Below are 25,821 nucleotides of genomic sequence, written 5' to 3' on the forward strand. Positions count from 1 at the left end.
CTTCCATTCAAGATCAGACGTGCACAACTACTTGCCAGTTACGTTACACACATTCGCAGCTCTCCTGAGCATCCGAATTACTGTCTCCTTTTCCCAACCACGGCGGTTCAGCTCCCGCATCGGCGGCCCAGGTCAGTGCTTACGATTGCGATTCGCCTCCGATCCCTTCTGTCTGAACTGGAGTCCTTCCGTTTACTATCTCTAGAGGTCCATTCACGTTCACCTCTATGGAGTAAACCTAAGCCGAAGCTTCGTCTGGACCTTTCTCATGGCCTTAAGTTACTCCCGTGGCCCTCCGCTGTCACTTCCTCTCGATTCTTGCCATGTCCCGGGGCTCTGAAGTGGTTTACACCGACGGCTCGATGGCTCATGGTCGTATTGGCTTCGTCTATGTTCACAGAGGGCATATTGAGCAGCACTCCTCGCCATTGGCTGCAGTATTCTCACTGCAGACCTGGTGGCCACATCTCGTGCACTTGAGCACATCCGCTCATGCCCTGGCGAGTCGTTTTTACTCTGTACTGATTCCTTAAGCAGCCTCCAAGCTATTGCTGCCACCCTCGCCATCCTTTGGTAGCGACCATCCAGGAGTTCATCTATGCCCTGGAACGGTCCAGTCGTTCAGTGGTGTTTGTCTGGACCCCAGACACGTCGGCATCCAAGGCAATGAACTCGCTGACAGGCTGACCAAACAGGCTACACGGAAACCGCTTATGGAGATCGGCATTCCTGTAACTGACCTACGTTCCTTGTTACGCCGCAAGATTTTTCGGCTTTGGGAGACGGAATGGCATAACAGTACGCACAACAAACTGTGTGCCATTAAGGAGACTACGAATGTGTGGAAGTTTTCCATTCGGTTATCTCCGAGAGGCTCTGTGGTTCTCTGCCGGCTGCACATTGGCCACGCTTGGGTCACCCACGGCTACCTCCTGCACCGTGAAGACCCACCTCAGTGTCTGTGTGGCGCCCGGTTGACAGTGGCCCATATTCTGTTGCGCTGTCCTACGTTGGCTGCCCTGCGACAAAATCTTTGGTTACCGGACACGTTGCCGTTAATTTTAGCTGACAACGCCTTATCGGCTGATCTAGTTTTACGTTTTATGCTCGAGGGTGGTTTTTATCATTCTATGTAAGTTTTAGTGGGTGTCCTTTGTCCCTGTGTGTGCTCCACCCTAGTGATTTTAGGCTGGAGGTTTTAATGTGTTGCAGAGTGGCTGGCTTGTCCTTTTTATTCTCGTGGTCAGCCAGCCTTGGTAATCTGCTTTATTTTTTTTAAATCTCTTCTACTTGTTTCTTGCGTCTAACTATGGTTTTCTTGTCCTCTTTTATTCCTTGCGGTGTTTGTTTCCTTTCTGTCTTTCTTGTAGTTTTTCCTTCCTTTCGATATTGTGCTGTACGTCTCGTTTCTTTTTTTCTTTCCTTTGTGGGGCTGTTTTAACAGGAGCAAGGGACCATTGACCAAGCAGTTTGGTCCCTTACCCCCTCTCCCTTTTAAACCAACCAACGTGCCCTGATGCCTAGTCCGTACTAAACACAGACAGTCCAACTGTCGAACACAACCATCCCCTTACTGCCACTGTTTGCCTATCCTTTGTTCTTCTTCGGTTGCCCCTGAAGTCATACATCTTGTATTCCCTAGCTCTTATTATTTCCATCGTTTCCACGCATTCATGCTCCTTTACCGTCGTCGAACGTTTATGCGTCTGCTATCGTTCGTAGTCTCTGCGACTGCACCCAGCTAGGTGGCGCACTGTTTTAGGCACGAGACTCGCATTCTGCAGAAGAGAGGCCCACAAGGAGACCACCCAGCAACGGGATTTTTGCAAATTTTTCATATTTATGGTACGTTAAGTTCAGAACTCAAATATCACCCAACCGAAGCAGTTCGATGCAACTCTAAAAGAGTCTCGACAAAATCAACTTTAAAATTTTCCGACGAGCTGTAATTCACTAAACGTAAGGCGATTTTCCCGACGCGGCGCACATAGAGGTATTTCATGCAAAAAGTTGGCCAGAATTAAAGTTTGATATATTCTGTACTATGAGACTCTAGAGAACGTATTTGTAGGACAGCAATATATTTAAATACTTAACATGAAATAGACCAGAATTACGGTATCTTTATTTATTTATTCCATAGCTGCAATACTATGTATTATTCAAATGATGCATCTTAGTCTTGTTCATCTGAGCAGTCTCTTTCTGCTGGCGACTCCTCTTTATTATCATTTAGCCGGCCGCTGTGGCCGTGTGGTTCTAGGCGCTTCAGTCTGGAACCGCTCTGCTGCTACGGTCGCAGGTTCGAATTCTGCCTCGGGCATGGATGTGTGTGATGTCCTTAGGTTATTTAGGTTTAATTAGTTCTAAGTCTAGGGGACTGATGACCTCAGATGTTAAATTCCATAGTGCTTAGAGCCATTTGAATCATTTATTATCGTTTTGAGCTTGAGGGACCTGCCTAATCTATCCTTCGCTTGAGAGCAGTAAATGTATGTTTCTTTTCAGAATCGTTGGCTGTTTTTCTTTGGTTTCGGCCTCTTATCTCTTATTAATGGATCAGATGCCAGAAGTAGCCTGTTTGTTATGTCTAGATTGAATTCTTCTCGTGAGAATGTCCTGGGAAACGTTTGCCTGTACAGACGAAACTGCTTATTGCGGACCTCGGCTGCTTCTTCTGATAAAGTGCTTGTGGTTAATAGGGTATGTTCGATTACAGTTAGACCATGCTCCAAAATCTTGTATACAGTGAAAGACATGTGATGTCATGGATGTAAGTCAACGTACAGTCTTGCTGTTTCGACAGTATAAGCAGAAAATTTGTATATGTCTATCTTATGCCCCTAGAAATAGCTTCTAGAATAAATCTGAATCGATAGATGAGTTGCAGATCTACACCTGTTATTTCGCTGAAATTTCAGGATCTTCAAAAAATATTCTACTGGTACTTCCGTCATTGCTATTTCCACAGCCTTGCTTGGGAACGTCTACAATTAATGCCAGTCGATTTCTGCACATTTCTTGTGTGGCTTTTTCCCTCTCTTGAACAAGCTTATTTTCCTCTTTTGAACGGATTGCCACTTCTTGATGTTTATTTTCTACGAAAAATGCAACAAAAATTCCAAAAATCTAATTTGCGTGTGGAGTTTAGACAGGTCGAACTGAAGACCTTCAATATTTACTACTTTGGTTTTCGGTGAGTCATTGAAGTCTTTTGATGTAACCTTGTAAATGTGGTACCTCATTGTCGATGCTGCCTCTGTGGCTGCACTGCAGACCTTTGCATCTACCGCAGTCATCGGCAACGTGTGTTTCATTTCACTGGCACACGTTAATTCTGTGGCTCCAAATTTGTTTCTCAATACTTGTGTCTTACGCTTTTTACTACATTCATTTAGCTCTACAAACGACCTTGATGGCCTATCAACTCGAGTTTTGCAACATGGAATTGTGATGATACCTTGCAGCCAATTATGGTTATTTTTAAGAAGGTACTTCCAATCGTGTTTGAAGCAAGCCATCGTTACTTCAATTGTGACTTTATATAAACACATTATGTCTGAAACCTTTCTTTTCTTCATCAGGGAAGGTAAGATCTGATAATATATAATCCTCCGTAAAGTCCAATCTTTCTACAAACTCTTTTTCCAGAACATCTGTTCATAAGGACATAAAGGCCTTTGTTTGTCGTAATTTTAACTTTCAAAGACTCGAGGAGATGAATGAAATGCTTTCAAAATTCATTTCGGAGATTACATTTTTTATAGCTGGCAACTCGTTAATGTTAAACAATCGTACAAAATAAACTGCGGTATTCAGCGACAACTTTTTTAAATTTCCAGTAGAGGAATGATTTTTCTGTCAAACTGTATTAACAGGTACGCAGGGAAACACACTGCAGTATGACAAAAAGAATGATTATAACAAAAATAGCAAACAGTTTGAATGAAAATAAGTATAAATAACAGTAGCCAGGTGGTTCTTCGGAATTCATATTGCCTTTCACTACACTTTAAGCAGAAACACGCTTCAACACATTCACAAACGCAAAGTGATTTCAAGCCAGTGGAGAAGCTTCAGATGCATCGCAAGTGAGACTTAAATATATACCAACTCTACCACGTATCAGTGCACAATAAGCAAATATCGCATTGCCTCAGCAATGCCCTATCCATCACACTATCGCAGGAATGTAGGCATTCTTGGAATTACTCCCGTTTGAAAAATGGACTTTTGGCCAGCAGGGCAAAATACCCGTGTGTGCGCCGTGTAGCTTTGTATTGGAGAATGGTAACGGGATAATCAATGGATCGCTGGTTCGAACCTTACTATGGTGTTTTTTTAAATTTATTTTTTTCTTTCAGCTCGATCGCCTACATCATTTAGATATAAACATTTATCAAATATATGCTAATTAACACATATCTCATCATCGATATTTTATAAAAGTTTGTCAATAAATTCGTGATGATTTTTTTTAAATTTCAACAATCTCTATTCACAGTATTGTATAAAATATCGATAATTTAGAATTTATGTAATTATGCAGTGTGCGTGGTACTTGGTTGCATCGATGAGCTGAAAAAGGGGCCACTCCACTTTTTTTAATTTACGATTACCGGAATAACTGTATGCATCGTTCGTATAACATGGAATCATATCTCATCAACAGAAGAGCTCGTTAGAAGGGCGTTGAGTAAGAGAAGAGGCAATGTCCAATTGGACCTGTTCTAATAAAAAAGAAGAATCTAGACGATGTAAAAAAAAATTCTACAGTACTTACCTGACGAGCAGAAATCATTTCGTTACAGTATATACCAGCGGCTTTTTCATTGCTGTAATGAGTATGGATAGTAAAAACTTACATAACAAAATCCTTTCTCAGCGCACAGCACACAGAACACTGGTTGCCTCATCAGCATCATCAGGTTCTAAAAGGTGTCATCTCCAGTACATTCAAACTCCAGTATTGACCACAGTCGTTAGCTAAAGTGTGTTGTAATGGTGTATATTGTTTCACCCGGGGCCAATTGCTACATGGGAAATCCACGACACCATGCTTAAACCTGTTGTGTAAAAAAACAGTTTTCTGTCTCTCCTGAAAAACTGACTTTCTGAGACGTGACCCCTTTTCCAACTCACCGGTTCAGTGAGAACAAGAAGACACACATTTTTTTCTAAAAACCGATTATTAGATGTATGTTAATTAGCAAATAAATTTGATTAATTTTATATTTAAATGATGTAGGTGTTCGAACTGAACGAAGAAATTAAACAAATGTGCATTAGGTGCTGTTTTCACCTATATGTCAGAGTCCTTGCTGCTCCAACTATACAAACACACAACAGTATGTTTTGCACTATATAAACCATGCAATTGCTGCTCTAAGCTTACCACTACTTACAAAGATACGTGAGCATCACGTTTTTCTTCACAGTCGTTAGCGGTTGTCTGCTGTCCCGTAGAAATCGTAGAGAGCCACCACTTTCGTAGCTGCAGAATGAAATTTAGGAAAGTAATGAAGGAGTAGTACATATAATTTTAATAACAGCTCTTTTCTGGAACTATCCTCGAGAAGCGGAGAGACACAGAATAAAAAAAGTATTTAATAGTTTTTTTAAAAAAAACTTACTGCATTTTGCGAGTTGCTGGCTGCTTCTGATAGAATGCCGGTCTAATCTCAGTTGTGTGGGCTGTCAGCCCTTAGCTTCCTCTGGTGCATAGGCGCTGCTGGCGGGCGGCCATATTTTAGGAGTGAAGCAACATTGGAGCGCAGTGTGGCTTATACTCGCATCTAAAAGTGATGCGCATCACTTTCGCGATCTACTTCCGTCTTATCTCCAGTGTGAGGAATGCTTGCCCATCGGCTGTCTCATGTGCTAGAAAGGGTGCGACTATTATCCATCGCTCTCTCGCAATCGTGAATCAAATGCATGGGATGCTTCCGACAACTGTTTGCGGTTAAGCCATGTTGGGTCTTGTCAGCTACGTGGGCGGCAGTCAGCGTCCACAGCGGTGTTTCTCTGGCCTTCAAGCTTTGGCGAAGCAGCGACCACTCACGGCGGCGGTAGTGCGCATTGAGTCGCTGGAGGCTTGCGTGGGCCCCGGGGCAGCGGTCGGGGCAATAGGCTGACTTATCACGAACACCTGCTTGACGTGGTCCACCATTTCCACTGGTGCCGCATCAGGAGGATGTTGCGCTGTTAGAAAATAAAAATGAAATATCCTAAGTAAAAACGCGCAGAGTATCAATAAATAATTGATCATTTGTGGAGAAAGAATAATGGTAAGTATTTCCTAAAAACAAACAGAATGTTAATAAGTCGTCATTTGTAAAAAAGAAAGTATTAATATAGATAATATTAATAATTGATTAATAATAAGAGAATTGGATGGACAAATACTTTCGAATGTGACTGACTTGTTCTTCTTTTTACTCTGGTTGGAGACGGTGGCTGATCTCTACTGTTAGTGCTTCAAGGTAATCCTTTCAATTGACGTTCAGACCTGGAATGAGTGAATTCGCTTAATTGAAATAATAATAATAATAATAATAATAATAGTAATAATAATAATAATAATAATAATATGGTCAAACCCGGTACAACATAACAGGCATGCACGGTGGATACAAGCAGAAACAGATACATACAAGATGATACCACAAATGCCTGAAGTGATAATTTTGCAACATGAAGTCACCCAAGCAATTAATTCTACTCACAATTGGAAAGCCCCTGGAAAAGATAAAATAGCAAATTTCTGGCTAAAGAAATTCACCTCAACACATTCACATCTAACTAAATTATTTAACAGTTACATTGCAGACCCATACACATTCCCTGATACACTTACACATGGAATAACTTATCTGAAACCTAAAGATCAAGCAGACACAGCAGACCCAGCGAAATATCGCCCCATAACATGCCTACCAACAATATACAAAATATTAACTTCAGTCATTACACAGAACTTAATGACACATACAACACAGAACAAAATTATAAATGAAGAACAAAAAGTCTGTTGCAAAGGAGCACTAGGATGTAAAGAGCAACTGATTATAGATGCAGAGGTGACATACCAAGCTAAACTAAAGTCGCTACACTATGCATACATTGATTACCAAAAAGCTTTTGATAGTGTACCCCACTCATGGTTACTACAAATATTGGAAATATACAAAGTAGATCCTAAATTGATACAGTTCCTAAACATAGTAATGAAAAATTGGAAAACCACACTTAATATCCAAACAAATTCAAATAATATCACATCACAGCCAATACAGATTAAGCGTGGAATATACCAAGGAGACTCATTAAGTCCTTTCTGGTTCTGCCTTGCTCTGAACCCACTAGCCAACATGCTAAATAATACAAATTATGGATACAATATTACTGGAAGGTACCCACACAAAATCACACATTTGCTATACATGGATGATCTAAAACTACTGGCAGCAACAAATCAACAACTCACCCAATTACTAAAGATAACAGAAGTATTCAGCAATGATATAAATATGGCTTTTGGAACAGACAAATGTAAGAAAAATAGCATAGTCAAGGGAAAACACACTAAACAAGAAGATTACATATTGGATAACCACAGCGACTGCATAGAAGCGATGGAAAAAACAGATGCCTATAAATATCTAGGATACAGACAAAAAATAGGAATAGATAGTACAAATATTAAAGAAGAACTAAAAGAAAAATATAGACAAAGACTAACAAAAATACTGAGAACAGAATTGACAGCAAGAAACAAGACAAAAGCTATAAATACTTATGCTATACCAATATTGACCTACTCATTTGGAGTAGTGAAATGGAGTAACACAGACCTAGAAGCACTCAATACACTTACACGATCACAATGCCACAAATATAGAATACATCACATACATTCAGCAACTGAAAGATTCACATTAAGCAGAAAGGAAGGAGGAAGGGGATTTATCGACATAAAAAACCTACATTATGGACAGGTAGACAATTTAAGAAAATTCTTTATAGAACGAGCAGAAACTAGCAAAATACACAAAGCAAATCACTAATATAAATACATCGGCTACACCACTGCAATTTCATAACCACTTCTACAACCCTGTAGATCACATAGCATCAACAGATACGAAGAAAGTAAATTGGAAAAAGAAAACACCACATGGCAAGCACTCTTATCATCTAACACAGCCACACATCGATCAAGACGCATCCAACAAAAAAATGGTTCAAATGGCTCTGAGCACTATGGGACTCAACTGCTGAGGTCATTAGTCCCCTAGAACTTAGCACTAGTTAAACCTAACTAACCTAAGGACATCACACACATCCATGCCCGAGGCAGGATTCTAACCTGCGACCGTAGCGGTCTCGCGGTTCCAGACTGCAGCGTCAGAACCGCGCGGCCACTTCGGCCGGCACGCATCCAACACATGGCTAAGGAAAGGCAATATATACAGGGAGACGGAAGGATTCATGATTGCAATACAGGATCAAACAATAAACACCAGATATTACAGTAAGCATATTATTAAAGATCCCAATACCACAACAGATAAATGCAGACTTTTCGAACAACAAATAGAAACAGTAGATCACATCGCAAACGGGTGTACAATACTAGCAAATACAGAATACCCAAGAAGACATGACAATGTAGCAAAAATAATACATCAACAGCTTGCCTTACAACATAAACTTATAAAACAACGCGTTCCCACATACAAGTATGCACCACAAAATGTACTGGAGAATGATGAATACAAACTATACTGGAACAGAACCATTATAACAGATAAAACAACACGACACAACAAACCTGACATCATACTCACCAGTAAAAAGAAGAAATTAACACACATGGTGGTAATTTTTTCCTGAACATTAGTGTGCAATTTTTTCTGGTTATGACAGCTCTCTACATAGCCAGTGAAAGGTAGAGAGCTAGGCAGCCTTTCAGTAATGAAACAGTGCTGTCAGAAGGTGATGATCCTAGTCTAGCACAAATTTTCAGCTTTCCCCATTGGTTTAAATCATTGCCTGCTCCAGGGCCGGCCAAACGCTGCACAGTGTGCAGACGTGCGGAAGTGCTGCACATGTGTGACAGCGACATCTGTTATTAGACATGTGTCCTAAATGAACGGTGGCGGCTCCACTTCCCTGTTGTACAAGCAAGAGCGCAACATATCCTGTCTCGTTTACCCCTGGTGACCGTAACCTTAACAGAGAAGTACTGAGAAATGGCAAGTACTGTGAAAAAGCAAAGGACGGGAGATCTATGTTCTCAGTCGTTTAAAAATGACTGGGAACTGCAATTCTTTTTTGTAGCCGTTGGTGAAAACTCACAGTGTTTGCCGTGCCGCCGAATAATAGGCGTCCAGCGTAAGTTTTCAATTGAAAGACATTACAATAGATATCACAAAGACGAGTGTAGTGTACTCAACAGTGAAGAAGGGCAAGCAAAATTAAATGTCCTTCAGAAAATGGATGAGACACATCAAGTCGATTTTACTGTACGTCAAAGTAACTGATACTTCTTGAACTCTTAGTTTCTTGTGTTACATTTATGCCTGTTTTACTGTACGGTGTACAATGTACTGTCTTCAATTTTCCAGAACGACAACCACACTAAATCTTCACTGCGAGCAAGTTTTAAAATCGCATTAAGAGTTGCACAATCTGGGAAACCCTTTTATGAAGGGGAGTTTGTGAAAGGGTGTCTGATTGATGCTGCAGAACTTGTGTGTCCCACGAACGTTAGCAGGTTTCAAGAAATCAGTCTATCCAAACGAACAGTGACAAGACGTATCAGTGCTATGGTCGGCGATCTGCACAGGCAGCTAATAAATAAGGCTAAATACTTTGTCGGTTTCTCTGTTGCGCTAGATGAAGCAACAGATCTTACAGTTACAGCCCAGGTTGTGATATACATACGAGGTGTTGATAACGCACTTTGTGTAACAGAGGAGCGACATCTGTGCGTAGAAACATGCACTACATGAACGCTGACGGCTGCGGCGTGCACGCTGTGACCCGGAAGTTGCACATGTGCAGGAGCACCGCAGGCGTGCAGAATTCCTGGCCGGCCCTGGCCTGCTCGAACCCATTGTGTGCATTTCTTTTGTGTATTATTCGTAGTTGCTGCTGGACCAAAATTATGTCTTCTGTTGGGTATGTCGAAAGAACGGATCCACATATTTGAATACATTATTATTAATACTTATTTTCATCATTATTATTATGACCTATACGTTTTAGCATTTGAATTTACCGCGAAAATTCTAATTTACCACGAAAATTTGAACTTTTCCTTAGATTCTGAATTTCCCGAAGTCTTTCTAGGTGTGGGAGGGGAGCAGAGGAGCCCACCCTGTCTTCTGCAAACTGATTAAGTACCGAATATTCAAACTGAATTTTGTAAATAAACAGATATCCTTTGTAATGTAATTGACATTGATTTCAATTTCATGTTGAGAGATCAGTCCAACAGCTCAACTTAGACTGAGCGATTTTTCTTAAGAGATGGGTGGCAGGGCGTGTGATTTCCCAGAAGGGAATAATAGGGACCACCCAATCGGCTGGGGAATTGCCAGAGAGGTAGGGGTAATTAATTGATCAATTTAATTAATTGGTCAATTAATTTGATATCAAAAGTTTCCTCGTACGAACTTTGCTCCACTACTCAGATCATCCGCGGTAACAGATGACATTGTGTGAAGAGGGTCATTTTCGCTCCCCCTGTCAATCACTTTGTCGAGCTTTGTGGAAGGAAGCGGAATGGCGACACTGTCAAATACGGAGGTAACGCATGTCGTGATGTGACTGGTGGGTGTTTCAGTGGCGATAGCAGCAGTCCGGCAGCGGAGGCGACCGACATCAAGGAGGAGCCGGACGGCGACGGCGACGGCGACGGCGAGGGCGACGGCGACGGCGACGCAGAGGCGGAGGGCGACGGCGAGGCGGCTGGCGCGGCCGCGGGCGCGGGCGCGGGCGCGCACCCCAGCGACCCCGCGCCAGACCGCGACCAGCTGGTCGAGGCGCTCAAGGCGCGCATCCGACAGCTCGAGGCGGACGCCTCCAGCGCCGACAAGTTCAAATGCCTCATCTGCATGGTCAGTACTACCTCCAGCCACCCTCCTTCGACACATTGCTATTACACTCAAAAGTAGCTAAAACTCAATAATTGAGGCTTGCACAGGGTACTGTAGCGCGGAGAGCTGCATCGAACAGTCGTCGGTCTAAAGTCCACAACAACAACAACAACAACAATAACAAGTGTAAGTTTGTTCATGGAGAAAGGTGTGAAGAAAACAAGGAAGAAATTTCGAAAGAGAATTAAACGTTTGGGGGAAGAAATCAAAACTTTGTGGTTTGTCGATGATAGAGTAAACCGTAGGAGACGACAAACGAACTGGACGAGCATTTGGATGGAGTGGATAGTGTCTTGAAAAGAGGTTATAAGATGATCATCGACGTAAGTAAAACAAAGGTAACTGCATGTAGTCGAATTAAATCAGGCGATGCCGAGGAAATTACCAGTAGCGAGAAACTTTTGAACGTAAATTTAAATTTGAGTGTTAGGGAAAATTTTCTGAAGTTATTTGTCTGGAAGACTTGTACGGAAGTGAAACGTGTACGATAAACAGTTCAAATAGGAAGAGAATAAGAACTTTTGAAATACACGGAGGTGATAAGAGTCATGGATAGCGATATGCACATGTACAGATGGCGGTAGTTTCGCGTTCACTGGGTATGAACGGGCAGTGCATTGGCGGAGGTGTCATTTCCGCTGAGGTGATTCATGTGAAAAGGTTTCCGGCGTGGTTACGGGCGCAAGACGGGAATTAACTGGCTTTGAACGCGAAATGGTAGTTGAAGCTGGACGCATGGGACCTTTCATTTCGGAAATCGTTAGGGAATTCAATATTCCGAATTCACAGTGTCAAGAGTGTGCCGAGAATACCAAATATCTGGCATTATCTCTCACTACAGACAATGCAGCAACACTGCTTGCCATTACGTCGCGGCGAAAACTCTGCCTATGGTTTGAAAAATGGGTGAAAGTGCAGTGTCAAGCGACCATAGACCACGAAATCTGCCTATTCACATCGCCAGAAACATATGAGAAAGCACCACAATATCAAAACCATGAGAAGTTGCAGCTTGTATAGCAGAATAGCCACCAAAATAAATGTCCAATAGTATTACGTAAGTTAAAAAATAAAAAAGAACTCCCTGAAGATAGCACATAATGTGCTGAATCATGTCTGGGTGAGACAAAACAGAAAAAAAAGGTGTCTTGCATAAGGCGGAATGCCTCTTCCCATACTATGTTGTATGTGCACCTAACATGGTGCCGCCTCAGACGAGAACACAGTGGCAGCTTTAACTTGTCCATTGGGAGCGTCAGATGAAACGCAAGTCGGAAAACAAGACACTACCCTTCTTCACGGGACCACTCGTGATTGGCAATATCACATTTGGCGTGGCACCCAGTGTCTTTGTGTGTATGGAATGCGACTGGTGTGTCGCGGAATTTACAACATCCTCTTAAAGCTACAGAAAACATTTTCAGAGGAATCTATGACCCCGACGCTGATGCTAGGTATCGAGCATGGCGGGGAGTGTCCTCGTTGGACGTATTCGAGCATTAAAACCAATACACACTGAAGAGCCAAAGAAACTGCTACACGTTTATAATATCGTGTATGGTACCCGCGAGTACGCAGAAATGCCGCAACACGACATGGCATGGACTCGACTAATGTCTGAAATAGTGTTGGAGGGAACTGACATCATGAATCCTGCAGGATTCCATAAATCCGTAAGAGTACGAGCGGGTAGAGATCTCTTCTGAACAGCGCGTTGCAAGGCATCCCAGATATGCTAACTAATGTTCATGTCTGGGGAGTTTGGTGGCCGGCGGAAGTGTTTAAACTATGAAGAGTGTTCCTGGAGCCACTCTGTAGCAATTGTGGACGTGTGGGGTGTAACATTGTCCTTATGCAATTGCTCAACTCCGTCGGAATGTACAATTTACATGATATGCAGGTAATCAGACAGGATGCTTACGTACGTGTCACCTGTCAGAGTCGTATCAAGACTTATCAGGGGTCCATTTCACTCCAACTGCACACGCCCCACACCATTCCAGAGCCTCCACCAGCTTGAACAATCCCCTGCTGACATGCACGGTCCATAGATTCATGACGTTGTCTCCATATCCGTACACGTCCATTCTCGACGAGACTCGTTCAACCAGGCAACATGTTTTCAATTATAAACAGTCCAATGTCGGTGTTGGCGGGCCCAGGTGAGGCGTAAAGCTTTCGGTCGTGTAGTCATCTAGGGTACACGTGTGGGTCTTCTGCTCCGAAAGCCCATATTGATGATGTTTCGTTGAATGGTTGTTGATGGCCCAGCACTGAAATCTGCAACAATTTGCGAAGAGTTGCACTTCTGTCACATTGAACGATTCTCTTCCGTCGTCGTTGGTCCCGTTCTTGCAGAATCTTTTTCCGGCCGCAGCGATGTCGGAGATTTGATGTTTTACCGGATTCTTGATGTTCACTGTACACTCGTGAAGTGGTTGTACGGGAAAATTCCCAGTTCATCGCTCGTGCGCCGACTATAACACCTTGTTAAAACTTACTTAAATCTTGATAACCTGTCATTATAGAAGCAGTAACCGATTTAACAACTGTGTCAGACACTTGTTGACGCCTACCGCAGCGCCATATTCTGCCTGTTTACATATCTCTGTATTTGCATACGCATGTCTATACCGGTTTCTTTGGCGTTTCAGTGTAATTACCTGTCACTGGGTTGTTAAATGTGTTTGACGTTATCTAGACTGCCATTAAATGTTTCCCCCTTCAAGGCATAAGCTCCATAGCCGCAAAATAAAGGTACGTACGACGTTCAACTCCCGGCCGTTCTCACTCCCAAGGACTTCAGTAACGTGTATCAAATGAACGCAACACGTACTCATTACAACTACTCTGACCAATACTGACTCTTACAGACGCTCTTTGCATTTTCATGTAAATGTGCCTTTTATTTCACGTGTTTCTCTTTTGTTTAGCCTCCCATGTTTTATGTGGGGCGATGTAGAAGGTTGTCTGTCTGTGGAAAAGACAGCACAGTGGTGCATGAGCGGAGGGAAATGTCGAAGAAAATTAATGTACAAATGATAGCACGCTACGTTTTCCATATTTCGAAAGTATCGATCCTCAAGGAAGAAGCGGATACAACACTTGCGTGCCAAATGAGAACACACCGTTCTGTATGAAGTTAGTAAGGTATTAGCAGTTACGCCATCAGAAGTTACACACAACTGTTGTAAATGAGTTACGACTGTGAGATGGAGTACATCGTGTACCCCTACCATTCCTCTAATTCAGGCGTCCCAGAGGTTTGCTGGTGTACGCACGCACCACGCACCCACGTCGCCGGCGCGAGTGCGAATGCACGCACGCACCCTCCCTCCCTCCCTCCCTCCCTCCCTCCCTCCCTCCCTCCCTCCCTCCCTCCCTCCCTCCCTCCCGTCACTGTTCGTCAACGAGGCTGTGGGGTATTTACGGAATGATATGCAGGAAGACCTGTAGAGGATCGACGCTTCGTATAAGGAATGGCAGCTGATATTCAACGCAAATAAAAGTAATGTTTAGTACTTGAATACACGGAAACACCGAGTATTGTCTGTTACACTTTCCGTTATCGGTCATTCGAACTGATGACGATTATAAAATATCAAGGTGTTTCCGTCCGGAACGATTTAAAATAGAACTACCACAGAAAACTATCCCTAGTGTAGAAGGTAGTTACCGAAGACAAGTAACTGGAAGAATCCTAAGAAAATTGTAATTCATCCACATAGAAGGTAGCTTAGAAAAGTCTTGCCCGTTCGATAGATGAGTATTGAAAACTTTGGTCGATCGATGGTTGAGTATTGCTAGTCAGCATGTGACGCTAACATGAGGTAGTAGTAATAGAAAAGAATATATATGAGCAGTAATTGTTCTGATATACTTACGTGCTACTTTCTCATCTCACAATTTCTACATGTTAATGACGATGTACTGAATTCTGGTTCATAGGTAGATGGATCGTATGGCAATCTGTAGTCTAAGAAGGCTTGTCCTGTTCTTCATAAGGTCGTATTTTACTCACAAAGCGAGAGTACGACCCTTGCCGAACGCCTTCCGGTTTTCAGTCTTCAGGCACGCCATAATCATGTAACTTCCAGAATGTGTTTTCACTCTGCAGCGGATGGTGCACTGATTTGAAACTTCGTGGCAAATTAAAACTGTGTACCGGTGCGGAACTCGAACCTGTGACTTCTGCCTTTCGCGGAGAAGTATTTTACTGAGCTTTCCAAGTACGGCTGACGACCCACCCTCACAGCTGTACTGCCCCCAGGACCTCACCTCGTACCGTGCAAACTTCACAGAACTTATCCTGCATATCTTGCTGGACGAGCACTACTGGAAGAAAGGATGTTGCGGAGACTTCGCTTAGCCACAGGAAAGTGGGAGATGAGTTACAGGTCGAAGTAAAGCTGTAAGGGTGGGTTGTGAGTCGTGCTCCTGTAGCTCAGTCAATAGAGCACGTGCCCACGAAAGGCAAAGATCCCAGGTTTGAGTCCCGATCCTGCACACAGTTTTAATCTGTCAGGAATTTTCAAAATGTTACATATTTCGAGAAGGGCGGGTGACATTCAAAGACACAGCAGTCGGCCAGGACAGGCTCATCGTGTCATTACCCCCTATGTCATTGCTGCAGTGGATTCTGCCGTCAGAAATGACCCAGGGCGGAAGGTGGAAGACATACGGCTCATTTTAGGCGTCAGTCACGATACCACTCACGCCATCATGACAGAGAATCAGAAGTTCCGGAAAGTCTGTGACCAGTAGGTTCACTTGTGTGCCGGAGGATCAGAAGGTAAACAGAATGGCGACATTTCTGCAGCACCTGGAACGGTAGCACGATGAAAAATATTATTTTCTGTCCCATATCATCGCGGGAGATGAAACATGGTGTCATTGTTTTGAGCTACAGAGCAAGTGTCAGAGCAAACAACGGAAGCACATGCATTCGCCCCCACCGTAAAAATCCAAAGCCATGCAGCCCAGGCCCGGGAAAGTCATTATCACCTTTTTCTTTCACTACAGCAACACGCTGCTCATTGACTTTCGGGAACACGGCGCCACAATTAACGAACAGCGGTACGTGGCCACTTCGAAAAAACTAAAGCGCGACATCAAGTCCAAACGCCCAGGAATACACTACTGGCCATTAAAATTGCTACACCAAGAAGAAATGCAGATGATAAACGGGTATTCATTGGACAAATATATTATACTACAACTGACATGTGATTACATTTTCACGCAATTTGGGTGCATAGATCCTGAGGAATCAGTACCCAGAACAACCACCTCTGGCCGTAATAACGGCCTTGATACGCCTGGACATTGAGTCAAACAGAGCTTGGATGGCGTATACAGGTACAGCTGCCCATGCAGCTTCAACACGATACCACAGGTCATCAAGAGTAGTGACTGGCGTATTGTGACGAGCCAGTTGCTCGGCCACCATTGACCAGACGTTTTCAGTTGGTGAGAGATCTGGAGAATGTGCTGGCCAGGGCAGGAGTCGAACATTTTCTGTATCCAGAAAGGCCCATACAGGACCTGCAAGATGCGGTCGTGCATTATCCTGCTGAAATGTAGGGTTTCGCAGGGATCGAATGACGGGTAGAGCCACAGGTCGTAACACATCTGAAATGTAACGTCCACTGTTCAAAGTGCTGTCAATGCGAACAGGAGGTGTCCGAGACGTGTAACCAATGGCACCCCATACCATCACGCCAGGTGATACGTCAGTATGGCGATGACGAATACACGCTTCCAATGTGCGTTCACCGCGATGTCGCCAAACACAGATGTCACCATCATGATGCTGTAAGCAGAACCTGGATTCATCCGAAAAAATAACGTTTTGCCATTCGTGCACCCAGGTTCGTCGTTGAGTACACCATCGCAGGCGCTCCTGTCTGTGATGCAGCGTCAAGGGTAACCACAGCCATGGTCTCCGAGCTGATAGTCCCTGCTGCTGCAAACGTCGTCGAACTGTTCGTGCAGATGGTTGTTGTCTTGCAAACGTCCCCATCTGTTGACTCAGGAATCGAGACGTGGCTGCACGACCCGTTACAGCCATGCGGATAAGATGCCTGTCATCTGGACTGCTAGTGATACGAGGTCGTTGGGATCCAGCAGGGCGTTCCGTATTACCCTCCTGAACCCACCGATTCTATATTGTGCTAACAGTCATTGGATCTCGACCAACGTGAGTAGCAATGTCGCGATACGATAAACAGCAATCGCGATAGGCTACAATCCGACCTTTATCAAAGTCGGAAACGTGATGGTATGCATTTCTCCTCCTTACCCGAGGCATCACAACAATGTTTCACCAGGCAACGCCGGTCAACTGCTGTTTGTGTATGAGAAATCGGTTGGAAACTTTCCTCGTGTCAGCACTTTGTAGGTGTTGCCACCGACGCCAACCTTGTGTGAATGCTCTGGAAAGCTAATCATTTGCATATCACAGCATCTTCTTCCTGTCGGTTAAATTTCGCGTCTGTAGCACGCCATCTTCGTGGTATAGCAATTTTAATGGCCAGTAGTGTATTAACGGACGGCATCGTTCTGTTTTAGGATAATAGCCGCCCACATACTGCAAAGATTGTTTCGACTACTCTCCAGGAGCTTCGCTGGGAAGCCGTTACTCATCTTCCATGCAGTCCCGATCTCTCCCCATGAGAGTTACATATTTTTAGAACACTGAAGAAAGTCGTTCGTGGCTGTCGATTTGCTTCGTAAGAATAGCTGGACACCTGGGTTTTACAGGCAACCGTAAATTTTTCCATGAACGTATTGACCGTCTTATCTCACAGTGAGATAAAGGAATTAATTAATAGTTACATCAATTATTTTTGAAATAATAAACAGTTTATTTAACCTTCTTTCCATCTGTTTCTTTTTCATTTGATTGCCGCTTATACTTGCGACTGACATCGGAAATGTAGACCTGTATTTACACACATCTGTCCGATGGCCATTCCTGATAGCGAGAATGCGCTTTTATCCATTCGCACGGACCGTTTCTTGGCTCCAGCTACCTGCGCTAAATTGCTACGAGAACAGAACCTAGTCATTTCGCGTAATCTATATAGAGCTGAATAAGTGTACCATCAGGAACATTCGCCCGCAACGATATTTTAGTTGATATTTGATAATGCTGTTAAGTATTTCAATATTTGGCGTTTCAGCGTCAGTATGATGACCGGAAAGCGGAACCCTAATACAGTGATGTTCAGCGTAATGATTTCGGAAGCAAGTGTTAAGTACTTTTGTCTTATCGATCATTATTTAAAGTCAGTATGATTAACAAGCTTTTGTATTGGCCATTTTGATCCGTTGGCTAACTGCGCGTAAGATCAATTGTTTTTTATTATTCGTAGTCATATTTATGTAGGATTCATTATTCGTTTGTCGTATTGCTTTCTTTGCATTTATTTCTACTTCGTTCATGTTTGGTGGTATTTAAATCTGTGTTAAATTTCTCTTTGTTTTCATAACTACTATGTAAATCACTATCCTACTGGACATATGGATATCTAAAGCGAATCAGTGTTCCTGCCGTCTGCAACTCGGTCTGCTCGTGTAACCATAGCATATATATTTACCCAAATTATTTAGAACTGAGATAATAACCGTACCAAATATGATCGAGTTTTCTACGGCAACAAAGCAGGCTTCATGGTGCATGTTTACTCGGCATCGTCCACACTCACCTTTTAGGAAAGGCAAAACAACATGTGGTAGAGGGTTTGAAGAATTTTTCCCATCCTATCATATGCTGCAGCTGTGACACGATGACTTTCATCAACTTTAGCAGTAAGTCATTAGTGCCACACCAGGCATACCGAGCAGAAGTATACAACCAGCTAGACATTTGCCACAAGAAATTTATTCCCGATGTGTTAAGATAACAAGTTTCTTGTAAACAGGAAGGAAAATGTTCTACGTTCCACCATTTCTCACTTGTTTGTGTTACAAATGCTGCATCTATTCATTTCATCGGTGCTGGAAGTGACGACTATTCAACTGTAAATGCGCATTGCGTTGTGAGGAGGGTATTATAAAAATGAGTTGGTGCGTTTCAGAAATCTGTGTGCTTTTTCCAGGGACAAATCCGACGGTAAGACGGATTGGATGACTTTTAATATCGAAGGATCTCATTCTTCTAAGGGAAATGAACTAAAATTCGTTGTATTGTCCTTTATTCAACGGACGTGATTAAACAACAAAGATGTGTCAGGGCTGTTCTTTTCTTATATGATCGTGTTGCGAGTCACAATGTCGACAAGAAAGAAAAAGAAATTTAACACTTTGGTGTCAGTTACGCATATAAAAAAACTTTAAATATTCTGAATCTAACTGCAGCTGTAATAAATCTGTAACTTATGGCTGAGCTGTAAGCAAAGTTTTGCATGTAATATATATATATATATATATATATATATATATATATATATATATATATATATATACGATAAGAAAAATGTACTTACAATACAGTTATGAATTATACCTCCTTTGAGAGGTTATCTTAAAAGTTGGCATAGAATGTGGCAACGTCTCAAGGTGGAAACTCCGTATTTAGCCAAGCCTTAATGAAACACATGAAACAAATCCAAATAAGAAAGTATTTGTTTATTAAAGGAATCGGAATTCTCTTGTGTATTTATTTATACATTTATGTCAGTCGTGTTACAAACTGCTCTGAAAACTGAAAAAATTCTGCGAAACTCTGTTAACCAAGTCATTATAGTGATGTTAGAAACCTGAGGAGACAAGAAGCATTGTCATCAGATAGAGTCGGCCTTAACAACATTTCTGTCTCTTGACAACTTCAGGCAAAAACCTGAATTTTTCTTGAAGATATCCACGAATTGCTCAAAACAGAAGGAATGATCCTCTCGAGAAAGTCGAGGTTACTAACGTGGGAGACCAAGAATATTCTGTAATGACGCTTGATACGCTGTGCGTAGTCTTTTAAACCATTATAGAATCGAAGTCAATGTTTACATCTTGATCTGCATACATACAAGGGATAGGCAAAAAAATGTGGACACCTGTACTTGCTTGGGAATGATTTATTAATAAGGGTTTGTACCCCCATTTGTCCGTAATACAGCTGCGATTCTTCTTGGAATATAATGATTGCATAGTCTCTAGTGGAATGTGATGCCATTCTTCGATCAGAACCCCTTCTAACTCCTGCGGTGACGAGGGAGGCGGAAATCTGATCCGGAGTCTGCGCTCCGATACCGTCCAAAAGGGTTCGATGATGTTTAAGTCCTGGGACTGTCCTGACTAGGGAAGACGCTGCAGTTCAGTTGCATGCTCCTCATACCCTTATTGTACTGTCCTGGCTGCTTGAATGCGTGCATTAACGTCCTGAAATACGGCATCATTTTTGAGGAACATCATTTGAATCATGCGGTGCACCTGATCACCTAAAATGTTCACATAATCATTGACTGTAACACATCTTTTGAGAGTAATAATGGGACCACCACAATACATCACATTGCTGCCCACACCATCACACTTCCACCTCCATGCTTAACCGTTGGATTCAATCAGTCAGGATTGTATGCTTCTTTTGGCGTTCTCCAGACGTAAACCCGTCGCTATGTTGGAAATAACGAAAACGTTCGCTCGTCGGACCACATGACGTGTTTCCAGTGATCAGCCGCCCAGCATTTTGCTCCTGACACTGTTTTACGCCCCTTTGCGTTGATTGTCGACACTAATGTTTTCGGTAGAGCAGCTCATCCATGATTATTCGCTTTATGGAGTTCTCGGCGGACAGTGTCGATAGATACGGGGTTTCGAAGATGGCTACTGTACTCTGCAGTCACTTTAGTCGCTGTAATTTTATGTTGTTTTGACACAATTCGTGTTAGCGTGCTACGATCTCTGTCATTTAGTTTTGATTTGGAAGTCTGTTATGTCTTTCATTGCACGTCAACCTCGGCCTCTGTATGCAAATACGAAGTGTGAACTACTCGTAAACAACTTGCACTGATACGTAGTCCGTAATGAATACGCACAGTCCAGTGCCACACGTGCCTTAGCCCGCAGTTGTGGCCGAGCGGTTCTAGGCGCTTCACTCTGGAACCGCGTTATCGCTACGGTCGCAGGTTCGAATCCTGCCTCGGGCATGGATGTATGTGATGTCCTTGGGTTAGTTGCGTTTAAGTAGTTCTAAGTTCTAGGGGACTGATGACCTCAGATGTTAAGTCCCATAGGGCTCAGATCCATTTGAGCCATTTTTTTGACACGTGCCTTACCTGCGTTGTTGACCGTCAAACACAACCATCCCACTACTACCCCTGCTAACATTATTTTGTCTATCCCCAGTACATACATACCTACACACATACCTACTTCACAAGCCACCATACATTGTGATGTATCTTGCACCAGTGGTGGCACAAAGAGAACACTGCCCAGGTAAACAGTTTATAGAACAAGTTTATTAATGAAGTACATAAACAAAAGCACCTTCTAAGAGTAAGTTGTTGACAAATGAACACTTGTTTGGTACTTTTGAGTCCCAACAAGCAAATCAAATATGAAGACCAGAATGAGATACAAAAAGGTGCAAGTCCAAGATTTCTTGGTATATTTTGAGGTTAATAATGCAATCTTTACTTAGTTGGCGTGAGGCCAAAGTTGAAAGAAGAAATGTTCCTGCCCCATGATCGATAGAGATTAAAAGATGAACACCCCACAGCGACTGTCCGATGATGGCGCCTAGCGAGAGCACCGACTGACAGGCTATAGATACAGCCGGCGCCTGACCCAGAGAACTCGAAGGAATGATGGTTTCGATAGCTGGGACCAAATTGGTTGAGCGCTGGCCTAAATACTGTCGTGGTGCACTGCTGGCACACATCTGATATGGTATAGGAAAATAGTTACAGCAGACTTGGTGCCTCTCGTGGCGGATGCCAGAGACTCCATGGACGACAAATCAGCGTGGCATGTTGTTGTTGTTGTCGTCCGGAACATTTATCAACGTGTGAAACGGATCACTGTGTTAGACTTGGAGATTCTTTTGTCTGGTGCGGGAGGTGATACCTGAAGCATGGCCAGCTGTGAGATATGAGTGTGTTGCTGGGCTGTAGGTTGCTTTGTTGTAAGAGGAATACAACAGTACCCCTTCCCCCATGGGACAGATGGAAAAGTCGTCTGCGTGAGGAGTGAAAATCTGGCCTCTTTCCTCCCCTGGAAAACTGTTTCGGCGTCATTGGGGGATGGGCAAAGAACCATCATGGTGTTGATCCAGAGGAAGTGGCGTTAGACATGTCCAGCGGATGCCCACCGTGAGGCTGGAATTGGCAGACATGGAGTGGCTGGCAAGATTGGCAGTTGACAAGGAGCATATAGTCTGGAGTGAATCTTCAAGGATAGCAAACATAGTAAGAGGTACTCTGCATGCGGATGGCTGGTAGGGGTGCAAGAGCCCCAAGGAAGGAAAGTGGGAGTGGTGCACATGGAGGGCAGATGTGAGTGTGAGAGTGCCAGGAAGATACCACAGCTGTGCGTGGAGGGTATATGTGAGTGCAGAAGCACCTGAGAAGTATAGGTATTGTGCTTGGAGAGCGTGGATGACTGCAAGAGAAGATGAGATGTAAGATGACTGTACCTGAAGGGCATAGGTGGGTGCAGGAGCACCAGAGAATCAAGCACAGAAAAGATATTCATAAAACACGTATGTGGTTGAGGTACAGAAAAAACGATCCGAAATTGTGTGCATGGATTAGACTTGGGCTGGGCCACGCAAAGGGAACAGGCGCGACCATGAAGGCTCGCTGGTTGCAGTCTCCCTGAGGTCCATGCATCAGGCAGTATTGGATAGAAGGTTTTGGTACTGTATCTCAAGGAGGGGCAGCAGAATGTCCTGTTTGTAGGTGGTTGTCCCTGGAGGTGCATCGGGGATGGCGGCTGGGTATCTCCGCTGTTGTGACGACGCTGTAATGGACAGAGGATTTTGGTGCTGTGCTAGAAGCAGAAAGCTGCCGCGATTCCGTCCGGAGCTGGTCAACTTTGGAAGTGCGTCGGAGACAGCAGCTGTATATCGCTGGTGTCATGTTGACGCTGGCAGCGTCTCCAAAATGCGTCTCTGCGTCTGTACAAGAGAGATACATAAGATTTGGAAAGTCGCTTCTACATCGAGGACAAACAGTCTGCTCGCCAATGCGTAGTACGAAACATTGAATGGGGGTGCTGAAGCCAGTGAAAAACTTCTGCGTCGTCGCCCGTTGACGGGACGAAACTCTGAATGGTGGCACTGGATCTGATAGGAATCTTGACGCCTATCGCCAAATGATGGGGCAGAACGTGGGAACTGTCGACAATGGTGGCACAAAGCTAGTGAAGCCGTTACCAACGGTGGGACGAGAATGTTGAGCCTTAAAAACAAAAGAAAACATTGACTACGTGGGATGGATAAAAAACGGAGTTAAGAACAAAATATGTCGTCGTAAATTCTCTGAGGCTAAACTTGGAGGTGGTTCTGGAGCCAGTGGAGCCCCTGAGGCCAGAGAAAAATCCTTTCGCCAACTACGATACGAAACTTGGAGAGGTGGCACTGGAACAGGTGAAAACGTGTACTCATCACCAAATGGTGGGACGAAAACTCAAAAATTTTTTACTCTCCTCGCCAATGAATGATGTGTCTTTGCAGGTAGAGGCATAACGAGAACACTGCGCAAGTAACCAATTTAGAACAAGTTATTAATAAAATGGTTCAAATGGCTCTGAGCACTATGGGACTTAACTTCTGAAGTCATCAGTCCCCTAGAACTTAGAACTACTTAAACCTAACTAACCTAAGGACATCACACACATCCATGCCCGAGGCAGGATTCGAACCTGCGACCGTAGCGGTCGCGCGGTTCTAGACTGTAGCGCCTAGAACCGCTCGGCCACTTCGGCCGGCAGTTATTAATAAGTATATATAAAAAAGCTCCTACTTGGAGTACGTTATTTACAAATGGAAATTTGGTTGGTACTTCAAGTACCAACGAGGTAAGAAAGTACGAAGACCAAAATGAATAACAAAAAGTTTCAAGTCCATGCCCACTTGTAAAGTTCGGTAGTTAATAGCACAATCCGTAGTTAGTTGATTTAAGGCTTAAGTGTGAAGAACTAAAGTTATTGCCCTAAGTTCGTTAGAGATCAGATGTTAAACACTACATGGCGACTATCCGATGGTGGTTTGCTAGAGAGAGCTCTTACTTGTGGGCTGCGGATGCAGCTGTTGCCTGGACCAGAGAACTCGAAGGACCGACGGATTTGATAGCTGCAACCAAAGTGCCAATTGGTGGTTGAGCACCGGCCTAAATAGTGTCGCGGAGGGAGCTGCTCGTGAGCACATGGTATGGCGGACTCCGTGGACAACAAATCAACATGTTGTTGTTGTTGTTGTTGTTGTTGTTATCGTCGTCGTCGTCGTCGTCGTCGTGTCAAGCATTTACCAATATGCGAGACGAGCGCGGATCAGAGTTTAGCTTGCAGCCGCTTGTTCGTGTTGCGACAGACGATGGCCACCCGCGGACGCAAGTGTGTTGCAGGCTTTCAGGTTGCTGTCTTGTAGGAGGGATACAACACATTACATGGTAGAGGGCACTGTTTACAGTTGCTTGTCATCCCTTTTACCGTTCCACTCTCAAATCGAGCAAGGGAAAATAACTGCTTGCATATGAGCGCAGCCAAATCTACCTTTTTAGTCTTTACATGAGACGAGCAGTGGAAGCAGTAGAATCGTTCAATAGGCTGTGCATTCTTTAAATTCTCCCAAAAGCTCTTCACGAAACGATGGTGTTCTTCTCACCAAGGATTGCCATCTAGGAACACGTGGCATTTTCTAAACACACCCTCATACCCATCGGACTGATCAGTAACATATTTAGCAGCAGTTCTCTGAATATCTTCGATGCCTTCCTTTAATACGACCTGGAGGTATTCCAAACACTCCAAACAAACTGCAGGGTGGATTATATAAGTGCTCTGTACCTGATCTCCTTTATACATGGCCTAAAAAAAGTGAGGCACCTAGAAGGCGAGAAGGAACTTAAATGAAACTTAACTGCTTGAGAGGGTTGGTGATGATATTTCAGTGGTTACAAAATAAATTGAAATTTATGAAGAACTCGATAGTATCAACCCATGTATGAGTATGAAATTGCACAGCCTCTTGCCCAGATGCATGCAATGATTCGGTTAGGAATGGTATCACAGAGCCATTGTATCGTCTCCTGAGTTAGGCTGACGCATAACTCTTGTAATTGGTGCTTGATGTATTGTATACTGACACTGGGTGAGACCGACACCCGAGCTGCTCTCACACATGTTCCATCAGGGACAGATCTGGGGATCTTGCTGGCGACAGATGTACGTCATTATCACGCAGACAGTTCATACAGACGTGTGCCATGTCTAGACGAGCATTCTCGTGTTGAAAAATGGCATCACGATAGTCTCGCATGATAGAACATGAGGGCGCAGGATGTCCATGACATAGTTTAGTGCTTCAGAGTTGCCTCAATTACTACCAGCTGTAGCCGGCCGGGTGGCCGAGCGGCTCTAGGCGCTTGGAATCGCGTGACTGCTACGGTCGCAGGTTCGAATCCTGCCTCGGGCGTGGTTGTGTGTGATGTCC

The 25,821-nt window shown here is 43.6% G+C and overlaps 1 protein-coding gene across 1 annotated transcript in view; it reads left to right on the forward strand.

Annotated features, from left to right (window-relative positions):
• The window catches only part of LOC126471083 (E3 ubiquitin-protein ligase RNF220-like), a 682,522-nt gene that overhangs the window by 610,653 nt on the left and 46,048 nt on the right, over positions 1-25,821 (forward strand). The window contains exon 7 of the mRNA XM_050099157.1: positions 10,853-11,126. Coding sequence (XP_049955114.1) covers positions 10,853-11,126 — 274 coding nt within the window. The remainder of the gene's footprint in view (positions 1-10,852; positions 11,127-25,821) is intronic.

The sequence above is a fragment of the Schistocerca serialis genome, chromosome 3, assembly GCF_023864345.2.
Source record: "Schistocerca serialis cubense isolate TAMUIC-IGC-003099 chromosome 3, iqSchSeri2.2, whole genome shotgun sequence".
Taxonomy (NCBI): Eukaryota; Metazoa; Arthropoda; class Insecta; order Orthoptera; family Acrididae; genus Schistocerca; species Schistocerca serialis.